At 34.1% G+C, this 12,709-nt stretch overlaps 1 protein-coding gene across 1 annotated transcript; it reads right to left on the bottom strand.

Moving 5' to 3' along the window:
• Positions 1-5,723: 5,723 nt before the first annotated feature.
• On the bottom strand, positions 5,724-10,579 carry LOC139875329 (DNA replication licensing factor MCM7-like). Its single transcript, XM_071862674.1, has 15 exons — positions 10,445-10,579; positions 10,249-10,316; positions 10,115-10,174; positions 9,769-9,992; positions 9,353-9,530; positions 9,087-9,209; positions 8,891-8,980; positions 8,659-8,801; positions 8,134-8,311; positions 7,783-7,974; positions 7,091-7,263; positions 6,790-6,993; positions 6,525-6,690; positions 6,166-6,387; positions 5,724-6,047 (listed from the first exon to the last, which is right to left on the bottom strand). The coding sequence occupies exons 1-15, from the start codon at positions 10,473-10,475 to the stop codon at positions 5,943-5,945; spliced, it is 2,157 nt and encodes a 718-aa protein (XP_071718775.1). The 5' UTR covers positions 10,476-10,579; the 3' UTR covers positions 5,724-5,942.
• Positions 10,580-12,709: the final 2,130 nt, after the last annotated feature.

The raw sequence follows: 12,709 nt of genomic DNA, 5'->3' as shown, positions 1-12,709 counted from the left end.
ATGGTCGACACTGTCGCCAAATTTTCATTTATGTTTACTAATATTTATATTTTTGTTATATAACATTTATTTATGATTGCTTACACATGGTCGACACTGTCACCTACTTATCATTTATGTTATATTAAATTTATGTTTAATGTTTATATACTTATGAATATAAATTGACTCTAATTTATCATGATGTTTGTTTTAATTTTTGATAATAGAAAATGTCGAATCTGGAAAAGCTTAAATTTACTCCTTTAGAATCAACTGGAAACAACTACATGCCATGGGTTATAAAAGTAAAAATGCATCTTAAATCAATGGGCATTCTTGAAACCATAAATGAAAACAACACTTGTTCTGAAAAAGAACAAGCTACGGCATGTTGCTTTATTCATCAACATATTGATGAATGCTTACAAAATAATTATGTGACTGTAGAAGATCCCCATGTTTTATGGGAAGGTCTCAAAAGCAGATTCAATAATCAAAGAGAAATTTTACTTCCAGCTGCAATGGAACAATGGAGAACATTAAGGTTCCAAGACTTTAAGAAAGTAAATGAATACAGCTCAGCTCTGTATAATACATGTTCACAACTTAAATTCTGTGGACATGAAATTAGTGATGCAGACATGATGGAGAAAACTTTCTCCACAATGAATGCTGCAAACATCACAGTGCAAAGAAATTTGAGAATGCTAAAGTTCAAAACATATCCTGAACTTAATTCATATCTCTTAGTTGCAGAGCAAAATGATGAGCTATTAATGAAAAATCAGCAATCCCGTCCTACTGGTACACTTGCAATCCCTGAAGCAAATACTGCAAATAATTATAAACAGGGACAAGGACGCGGGCAAGGTCGTGGTTATAATAACCATCACCATCATCATGCCAAAAGCCATAACTATGGTAGAAACCATCCTTATGGTAATGGTAATGGGCGTGGACGTGGTCGTGGCCGTGGTGGTCAAAGAAATAGTAATCCACGAAAATATAAATATCAACCACAAAACAAGCCCATTAAACAAGATGTTGAAGAAAATTCTTCTAAAAATTCTGAAGAATCTTGCTACAGATGTGGTAGAATGGGCCACTGGGCTAATACTTGCCGAACATCTAAACATCTTGTTAAGATGTATCAGGATTCGCTGAAAGGTAAAGAAAAGGAAGTAAATTTTGTGGATAATATTGATCCAACAGTCACTGAGAAACCATCTGATTTATATGAAGATTTCTTGAATGTTTAAGTTGTGTGTCTTTTGAAAAATAAACGATTTAATATCGTCTGTCTTTGTCATTATGTTTGCTAAATGTTTCAGTACTATCTATTTGCGTTTAAAATATTGTGTAATATTAATGTACTCACTATTTATTTCTTATATATGAAGTTCAATATGAATTTTGCTGGAATACAACATCAATCAAGTGGTGGAGATCTCTGTATAGCAGACAGTGGAACTACACACACTATACTTAAATCCGAGAAATATTTTATTGATCTAAAACCAACGGAAGGAACTATACATACAATATCAGGACCTGCTAACTTGATAAAAGGGATAGGAAAGGCAAATTTCATACTACCAAATGGTACAAAATTTTTAATAAATGATGCCTTATTTTCTCCCAAGTCAAGCAGAAATTTATTGAGTTTCTCCGACATATACCTTAACGGGTATGATTATCAGTCAGTGACAACAGAAAATGAGAAATATTTAAGTATCACTGACAAGAGTCATGTGGTTGAAAAACTGCCAAGACTTAGTTCTGGATTACATTATACACATATAAATGTACCAGAAATACATATGGTAGTTAACGAAAAATATATTGATCCTGGTGTATTCAGTTTATGGCATAACAGATTAGGCCATCCAGGATCAACAATGATGAAAAGGATTATTGAATGTACTCATGGACATCCACTAAAGGATAGAAAAATCCATCATGATACAATGGTTCCATGTACATCTTGCTCTCTTGGAAAATTGATAACTAGACCCTCACCACTTAAGGTTGAGAAAGAATCACCAATGTTTCTTGAAAGAATTCAAGGTGATATATGTGGACCAATTCATCCACCATGTGGACCATTTAGATATTTCATGGTTCTAATAGACGCATCTAGCAGATGGTCTCATGTTTGTCTGTTATCAAGCCGTAATGTGGCATTTGCAAAATTTCTTGCCCAAATTATTAAATTGAGAGCTCATTTTCCTGATTACACCATTAAAAGGGTGAGACTTGATAATGCTGGTGAATTTACATCTCAAACATTTAATGACTATTGCATGTCTATAGGAATTGTTGTTGAACATTCTGTTGCTCATGTGCATACACAAAATGGTTTAGCCGAGTCATTGATTAAACGTTTACAGTTAATCGCTAGACCATTGATAATGAGAACAAAACTCCCTGTATCTATATGGGGTCATGCAATTTTACATGCTGCTGCATTGATTCGCATCAGACCAAGTGCAAGTCATAAATATTCCCCCCTACAACTTGCTTTTGGTCAAGAGCCAAATATTTCCCATCTTAGAACATTTGGTTGTGCAGTGTATGTTCCAATTGCGACACCACAACGTACAAAAATGGGTCCTCAAAGGAGGTTGGGAATATATGTTGGATATGAAACATCTTCAATATTAAGGTATATTGAACCTATGACAGGTGACGTTTTTACAGCACGTTTTGCTGATTGTCATTTTAATGAAACATTGTTCCCTAGATTAGGGGGAGAAATGAAAAATAAAGAAAATGATGTTTCATGGTGTGAACCTCAATTAAAGTATCTTGATCCTCGCACAAAAGAATGCGAGACAGAAGTTCAAAAGATAATGCATATACAAGAACTTGCAAATCAATTGCCTGATGCATTTACAGATACAAAAACGGTGACAAAATCATATATACCAGCAGTAAATACTCCAGCTCGAATTGAAATTCCAAAAGCTGGCAATAACGTCACTCATGAATCTTTGCCACGTCAGAAACGTGGAAGACCAATCGGTTCAAAGGATAAAAATCCTCGAAAAAGAAAATCAGCTGATAATGAAGTAAAAGAAAGTGTTCAAGAAGAACCACAAATCAGTACTCCTACTGCAGAGGAGATTGATGATGTCAATACAGAAATTACAATCAATTATGCATATTCAAAAATATTATGGAACCGAAATGAAATGAAAAATCTTGATGAAAATTTTCATTTAATGTTGCATATGACATCATGAATAATGATGATGATCCAGAACCAACATCTATGGTTGAATGTCAAAATAGACATGATTGGGCTCAATGGAAAGAAGCAATACGAGCTGAATTAGAATCACTCAATAAAAGAAAAGTTTTCGGATCCATCATTCTCACTCCTAAAGATGTGAAACCTGTAGGATACAGATGGATTTTTGTCCGAAAAAGAAATGAGAAAAATGAAGTTACAAGGTATAAAGCTAGACTTGTAGCTCAAGGTTTTTCTCAAAGACCGGGAATTGATTATGAAGAAACTTATTCCCCTGTTATGGATGCAATTACTTTCAGGTACTTAATCAGTCTGGCAGTTTCTAAAAATTTAGAAATGCATCTCATGGATGTTGTGACTGCTTACCTATATGGATCACTTGATAGTGATATATATATGAAGATACCTGAAGGATTTAAGGTACCAGAAGCATCAAATGCAAAACCCAAAGAAATGTATTCGATTAAATTACAAAGATCTTTATATGGGTTAAAACAATCGGGACGTATGTGGTATAACCGATTAAGTGATTACTTGATAAGCAAAGGGTATACAAATAATCTTACTTGCCCTTGTGTTTTCATTAAGAAAACAACATCCGGATATGTGATCATAGCTGTTTATGTTGATGATCTTAACATCATAGGTACAAATAAAGAGATCCATGAAGCCATTCAACTTCTAAAGAAAGAATTTGAAATGAAAGATCTCGGAAAAACCAAGTATTGCCTTGGTTTACAAATTGAGCATATGCCTAATGGTTTACTTGTACATCAAACAACATATACTGAAAAGATTTTGAAACGTTTCAATATGGACAAGGCAAAACCATTAAGTACTCCTATGGTTGTTAGATCACTCAATGTTGAAGCTGATCCATTTCGTCCATGTGAAGATCAAGAAGACATTCTTGGACCAGAAGTACCATATCTTAGTGCAATTGGAGCTCTTATGTATCTTACAAATTGTACAAGACCTGACATTTCTTTTGCAGTTAATTTGTTGGCAAGGTTCAGCTCTGCTCCTACCAAAAGACACTGGAATGGGATCAAACACATATTTCGATACCTTCGAGGAACTACTGATTTAGGATTATTTTATTCTAACGAATCAAAACAAGATTTGGTTGGTTATGCAGATGCAGGTTATTTATCTGATCCACATAAAGCTAAATCTCAAACTGGATATGTATTCCTAAATGGAGGTACTGCAATATCATGGCGTTCTCAAAAACAAACACTTGTTGCTACATCGTCAAATCATGCCGAAGTGATTGCATTACATGAAGCTACTCGAGAATGTTTTTGGTTGAGATCAATGACACAACTCATTACTGATTCTTGTGGACTAGAACGCGATAAAAGTCCAACAACTATCTATGAAGATAATGCAGCTTGCATAGCACAGATGAAAGAAGGGTATATCAAAAGTGACCGAACAAAACACATACCACCTAGATTCTTCTCATACACTCAAAATCTCATTAAGGACAACCAGATTGAAATGAGATATGTGCAATCTAGCAAAAACTCTGCTGATCTTTTCACGAAAGCACTTCCAACTGCTATTTTCAGAACACACGTTCATAACATTGGCATGAGACATGTTCAAAAGATGTAACAGCTGAAGCGATGTCTACTTGAGGGGGAGTCAACTCCATGCTGCACTCTTTTTCCCTTAGCTAAAGTTTTTTCCCACTGGGTTTTCTTTAGCAAGGTTTTTAACGAGGCAGTAATTTATAGTTGATCTTCAACAAAATAAAATTGCTATCCAAGGGGGAGTGTTATAATAATAATAATAATATAGATATGGATAGTCAATTTTGGTGTATACATATAGTCAATTTTGGTACACAAAGTATGTATTTTTATATTGAGATTTTAGGCTATAAATACTCATGAATGCAAGCATTAAACTTGCACCATTTCTCACACTTACAAAGTGTTTCTTTCTTTCTCTCCATTATCATCTTTATTCTTACACTTCATTATTAGTATTCTAAATCAAGAATCAAATCACTAAAGGTAGTTATAAGCCTACTGAATTATAACATCAAGAATCAAACCACTAAAGGTAGTTATAAGCCTACTGAATTATAACAGTGATACCTTTTTATTCAATCTTACAAGCTTTGACTTATTGCAACACTTTCAGCATCAAACTCAACCTTTTCAATCTTCCCTAAATTCTTTCACGATCTAGCCAAAATGTGACTAAAGATCCTCAAAATACACATATGCAGTTACATGTGACATGAGTTTTCATAATCTTGGATAGCTGGGAAAACCGATCGGTATATTAATCAGTGCAAATATGGATGAAACTAAAAAACTATAACATTTGAGAAGTTTATGTAAGTTTGGATATAATGATGTTTCATACAAAGAACAGCCAGATGATGATGATGATGATGATGACACAAGAGAGTAGAGACATGAATTTTTAAGCAAATGCGAATGAAACTAGAAATAATATAGCATTCCACAAGTTTATGCCACAACATGGCAGCACACCTACTGAGAAATAATTTCGGAACTACGCAATATTGTTTTTCAAGTTCGTTGATAATCAATTTGGAGCATAACCTTAACCATAGACATAGTTACCGACACTAAAGTGATAAGTAATATAACTGCTGATAACATACAGCATCGTCATCTTTAAATTCAGCCATTAGCGATCTTATAACTTGACAAGCGCAATCAACTCAAGCATCAATAAATCGAATATCAAAGGTATTCGGATGGATCTGCCACACATTCAACGCTGCATATTCCTCTAAACATTCTTTCAGCTGAGCTTCAGTGTACCCCTAATATTAGAGAGTCAGTTTATACAGCTTAGTGTAACAAGAAAAAAGAAGCATAACACATATCACATCACATAGTATATAGTATATAGTATAATATGAGAGAGTGCAAGAGACTAACCATTCTTGAAATCCTGTTAAGAGCTTGTGCATAGCTTACATCCATCTTATTAGCCCTTGAAGCTTCATCGCGTAAAATTGAATAAATATCTGAGATCGCATCAAGACCAGACCGCTGTCGATCATCGGAGTACAAAGAAAACTTTGACATCTGCATCAACCTAAGTGACTCATCCACATCACTCTGACTAACAGTATCTGAAAATCTTAGTCTTGCAAGCGCCTGCATGTAACAGTATATATCGGTTATCATTCTACTATTAATTTAAAAATGAGTGGTCTTGTTCATATTTATACAATGCAAAAATGAATTACTATTACTATATTGTTATTTAAAATAAGAAAAAGAAAAAAACTCACAGCTGATATCCTTAGAATACTGAGAAGAGTTCTGATAGTTGTGTATGAGGTTGGGGTGTTTGATTTTGCTTCTTCTTGTCTAATGCTCGAGTATGCAGTAGCTATATACTCCTCCAGCTCCCTTGGAATGGATGGAGACAGCTTTCGAGCAGCTGAAATGTATGCCCTATCATTCAACAACCAATCAAAATTTTCAGCTTAGAAACCGCAGTTAAGTAATGAGTATGATTACACGGTATATTTACCAAATAGACATGAAAAATACCTAAGGACGGAAGCTTCAAGAGGGGCGAAACCAAGGGCAGGTGATTCTTTATTCTGATGAACATAAACAACATGTCTAGCCAATTCAAGATCATTGTCCATATCTGCTTTGTCAAGGATCAACCACAAAAGATCAAATCTTGATAAAAGTGCTGGAGGGAGATTGATATTTTCAGCCGGAGTTCTGCGTAGATCATATCTTCCCCTTCAAGAAAACAAATATATATTTAAAATTGATACATTATTACAACAGTGACGAGTTACTAATCAGAAACGAAAACAATGGTTTGAAAGTAGCATACCAGGCAGGATTGGCAGCAGCAAGAACTGCAGTTCTTGCATTTAAAGAAGTTGTAATCCCAGCCTTGGCAATGCTTACTGTCTGCTGCTCCATAACTTCATGTATGGCTGTCCTATCTGACTCATCCATCTTATCAAACTCATCAATTGCACAAATCCCCATATCTGCCAACACCTGATCAATCACACACAAAAATGCATAAAAATTAGGTCTTGACCCAAACCCGACCCGATTGGGTTCGACCCATTTGGACTCGTTAAAAAATCTGACCCATTTGGATTCGACCCATAACCCAACCCAATTGTTAGGTGTATTGAAAGCTAAGGTGTAGAGGTGGCCATTTTAAATTCAGGGTATTTTTTAACTTAAGCATGTCAAACAGAAAATTATAATCCTTATAACTAGCTTATCATTGAACTGGTCCCAGATGTTTAAAGTCACCCAAAGGGTCCGTTTTTTTACAAGTTTGAATTGATACCAAATGAGACTATACTTTTTGTTGTAATCATATTTGAGAGGCTAATTGATTTAGAAAATAGAGCAGTGTGTAGGCAATACCCAACCTGACCAGTTTCAACCCACACCAAAAACTTATAAGTTTTGATCCAAAACCATTCAAGACAACATGTTGCAAATCGTGTATGCATGAATATTAGATATAATAGTTGCAAGCTAAAAAAAAATTATCCTCACCAGTGCCCCGCCTTCCAGGACCATCTCATTTGTGACTGGGTCCTTTTGAACGGCTGCTGTAAGACCAACTCCACTGCTTCCTTTGCCAGTGGTGTATACACCCCTTGGTGCAACATTGATTATGTGCTTCAGAAGTTGACTTTTTGCAACTCCAGGATCACCCATCAAACATATGTGTAAATCTCCTCTTATCTAGATTAGTACATGTAGAATATATAGACTTAAATCACTCACAAATACATATTAGTGGTAAAAACCTGACTTTCAGCTGACAATATGCAAGTTTGGTTGTGCAAAAGATGAATACTTGACACTGTTAGAATTTAAAGATGGGTTGAAATAGCATATTACCTTCATTCCATCCTTTAGTTTCCTATGAGGAGCACCTACTAAGAGAAGTAGAAGAGCCTTCTTGATATCTTCATGTCCGAAAATTTCAGGGGCCAGTGAGCGGGCCAGCTTATTGTATATGTCACCATCCTCGGCTAGTCGTGCAATTTGTTCTTCCTCGTCACCCCTTAGTTCATACCTACAAAAAACATATAGTTAAGTATGTGACAAATCCTCAAATAAGTGAAACAAATTTCCCAAAATATGTCTTTGTGAATGCATAAAAACCACAAGTAAAATACACAAAGCACTAATAAAAAAATACATGTTTGAAGCATTATATAAAGGATTGTCCCTAAAGAATCATTTTCCCTTCTTGGAACAATTCAAGAAAATTTATGAATACATAATAAAGTTTGAATTGATTATGATCCAACAGCTTAATCAGATCGGTAATGTAAATAATTCTTTAAAAATATTCAAGAATTGATGGAAGCAATAAAAGATATATTGAGTTATGACCACGTTAATCTTAAAGTTGCTTACTCCTCGTATCTTTTCTTATGATGGGAAACTGACATAGCCTCTAAATATGTATCTGCTACTAAGCCTGCTCGCATTGCTCTGAATCCAGTATAAGGAATAGGTAGAAATATGCCAGATAGCTCAACAACATCCCCAGGGGATACCTGAAAAGTTTAAAAAGGGCTCTTAAATCTAGTTACATAGAAAGAAACCACGAAGCAATATAAATTCAGTCAACTTCATAGAAATCAACCTTTCTTGTAAGTTCGCCTCGAAAGTGGACAGTCATGGTACGAGGAATATGACCTTTGGGAACATGTTCAGCGAGCTCTTGAAGTTTGGCCTGGCATATTTATTAAAACATCTCATGTAACATGACCATGAATATTATAAAACATTTTGTATCACAAAAAGGGAAAAATCCCAGCTAACAGATATTTAGGACTAACCTCTTGAAACTTCATAAACTTAGAAGCCCTGAGTTGTAAGATAAGATTTCCTTTAGCCCGGTTAACATTACAACGCCTAGATGGGCATTCAAACAGAGGCATGAACACTCGACCAGTTACCTCCTGTTCCATAAAAGTAGCATCTAACATAATCAATAAAAATAGATACTAATATACTAACAGAATGTACAGCATGTACCATAAGCACTACGTATCTCTTGTAGTTTCAGATATGAGTAATGACCGTACTAAACATGACGGCATACCTGATATATTTCAAAACCACACTCTTCACATGTGTAAACAGCAACCTTCATCAAAGGTTTTACATCTGAACAACGAGTTACGATACCAGATATCTTGACCAGTTGGCCAATATTTGAAGCCCTAACCTCCCTTATAGTAACCGGCTTACCCTCTGAAGAAGCCCGAATGTATACTTCACTGGTTCACATAGAAACAAGCATCAGAAACATGAATAAACAGTAATTAGCATACAACTTGTGTTCAACAATAGGTCAAATTATCATAAGTTTGTCACAACCAAATGTATTAAATGTTTATTTTATTATACAACTTCTTTGTCAATTGTCTTCCAGAAAAATGTCAAACTATATAGTACTGTAGTACAGTATATAATTATTAACCATATTTGTAATGAAACCCTAATTTATACACTTACTAAAATCTTTTGATTTCGGGTGGCATCCTCTGTCTGGGGTCCGAACCATCAGCATTCTCATTGCCTTCTTCAGCTCTTTGTGTCATTAATATATCATGATCATCATCAGGTAAAGCTTCAGTTGGCTCAGGAATCATCTCATCAATAGCATCAGCAAATATATCAATATATCTTCTAGTATTATGAGTAACTCTTCCCACAAATTCCTCATCAAAATCCTTATACTGATACAACACAATACATATATAAATAATTCTACTCTATAAGCATCAGATCACACAACTAATTATCTACAATAATATATCACTATTTGAATATCATGAAAATGAATGAGAGAAATACATACATCATGAAGATCTTGAATGTCAATTTGAATTGCTCTGATTTTACGGTTCGCAACATCTTGCTGTTGTACGGAATCAAATTAGGTCAAATAAAAAATGAACTGTATATATGAAAAAAGAGATAAGTAAAACATACAAGGATGTTGATGTATTTAGCTTCACCGTCTGCATCAGCAAAGTTTTGAAGGAAATCTTTGGCTAGATCTGTAATTATATAACGAAAATGAATGAACAATTTAACACTTAGGGATTTAATATGTGAAATTAGGGTTTTAAGGATTTAATATGTGAAATTAGGGTTTTAACATGAAGTCAAATAAGTGAAATAATACCTTTATCACTGCTGAAATCGAAGTCCGTCATTGCGCCGTTTGTTTGCGAGAGGAAGATTTCAGAGGTAAACAGAAACAAAGAGTGAGAAGGGAAGTGTGTAAATTGCGGGAAAATGAAGATGAGATCTGGCGCCTAAAATGGGGGAGTAAATTGGTATATTTTGGCGGGAAAAATAAATGAGGAACAGTTGTGGAGGGCTTACATTTAGGCCCAAAGTTATGTGGGTCACCTAAAAGCCCAGTATGTGATTCAACCAAAAACACAAGTGTTCTTCGTCGTGATATATTTTAGAGTATGTGTTGTTTTTTTGGTAAACGAGAAAACTCTTCTATGAATGATCACATTGGTTTCCTCATATAAGGTAAAACCTCGGATAATCAAGCTTCCCGAGTGCGAGACCTGGTACCGGGTGTGCATTATGTGCACCATCTAGTCACACTCATTTTTTGAACAATTTAACATAGCCAGGAATGTAGTCACTCAGACAAGTCTGCGTGATTAGTATATCGTATTGTTATACTCCGTATTGTTCTATTTCTTATATTCTTATGCTAGTTATGCTTACATATGGACGTTAACACATAAGATCAATATTTGTATATTACTCCACAGTTTATGTACTACATATATAAATATAATAAATAGAATCTCGGTGTAAGAACAGTTAGTGGGGCGGCTTACATTTACTATTTCTATATTACAGTAATAGTTTATTTATATAATATATAACTAGGGATAGTTAATTTATATAACTAGGGATGATAATGGGTGTCCGATTCATCGGATATTCGTTCGATTCGATTCAATTAAACGGATATAAATGATCTAAATGGATTATATGTGGATATGAATATGGATTATTTGAAAAGGTAGTGGATCGAGTATGGATGATAATTTCTCATCCATGAATAAATTCATTTAACACCTGAAATACATATATACATATTTACATAATATATGCGTTTACATTTACATATCCTTATCCTTATATATGTACACAATAAATTATTAAAAATCTTATCAAAAATATAGATGTGAAGATACAACTATTTGAATAGTGTTGAATTCGTATATCTTGAAATATTACATATCTTTGTTAAAAGTACTTTGATGATTTTATTTCATAATAAGAATATTTTTATAGAACCTAACATTCAAAGAATATTTGTTTACCCGTTTCATCAAACGAATATGGATATGAACCGAATGAATTATATCTAAAGGGATATGGATATAGATAGAGATTTTAAAACTTAAATGGATAAGAATATAGATGTAGACTCATGCGATCCATTATCATCGCTACACATAAGCTAACTGCGGGCCCTACTAGTGTTTGAACGGTTATCTGTTAATGTAGTAGTAACTCAAAAGTCATTACGCATTCATTATAATGTAGTAATAAGATAAAAAGGGAAAAGAAAAAAGAAAAAAAGTTTCCAATGAATCATCTGATCAAGCGTATTTTCGTCATCCGTTAACGAGACAGCTCCAATCAATAATTTTATGTGATATGTTGGCGAGTGGTGTTCGCTCTATGATCCGGATACCGTGAATAACCCAGTTGGATTTGAGGATCTCGAATGAGGTGGCGTACGGTAATCTGGATGTATTCGACTCGAATGTGGACCGAGTGACTGAGTTGATAAGTGAGTCGTGAGGTAATACTTCTAGAGAGAGAAAGTATCAGGCCTCACTCATTGTGATGTGACTTATCATATGTGTTATCTTGGGAACAACAGTAGCATATATTATAGGTAAACACTGAGTTTGTGTTGTCCATGGGTTTAATCATGGTGACGTGTCATTCCTTAATATTCTTAAATAATAATATTATTTTCTAAGCATAAATTAGCAATATTTTCTTTGTATTATTTTAAAGGAATGTTTATCTTTTAGGCAAAAAATTGTGATAATCATTGATAATAAAAGTATTATTTTTTGATGATAATTTTAACTTTCTAGACAAAATTAATACTATTCATTGATTAGAATATCTTTCTTTGAAAATAATATTAGCAAACATGAGCGAAATTATTTAATATTTATCGGAAATGTTAATTTCGCTAACAAAAAATAATGAAGATTAATGGTAAATATTTTATATTATTTTAGTAAAATATTTTCCTTTCAAAATGACAAAAATACCCCTCCTTCCAATTTAAGGGGGAGAAGAGTGAGGAACAAGATCCTAAATTTTATGAGGTAAATGAGTGGTTCAAAATGCTTTACTTCACTCGATTTTAAGGGGGACACGGGTGCTT

The sequence above is a fragment of the Rutidosis leptorrhynchoides genome, chromosome 1, assembly GCF_046630445.1.
Source record: "Rutidosis leptorrhynchoides isolate AG116_Rl617_1_P2 chromosome 1, CSIRO_AGI_Rlap_v1, whole genome shotgun sequence".
Taxonomy (NCBI): Eukaryota; Viridiplantae; Streptophyta; class Magnoliopsida; order Asterales; family Asteraceae; genus Rutidosis; species Rutidosis leptorrhynchoides.
This window is presented reverse-complemented; position numbering and strand designations above follow the sequence as displayed.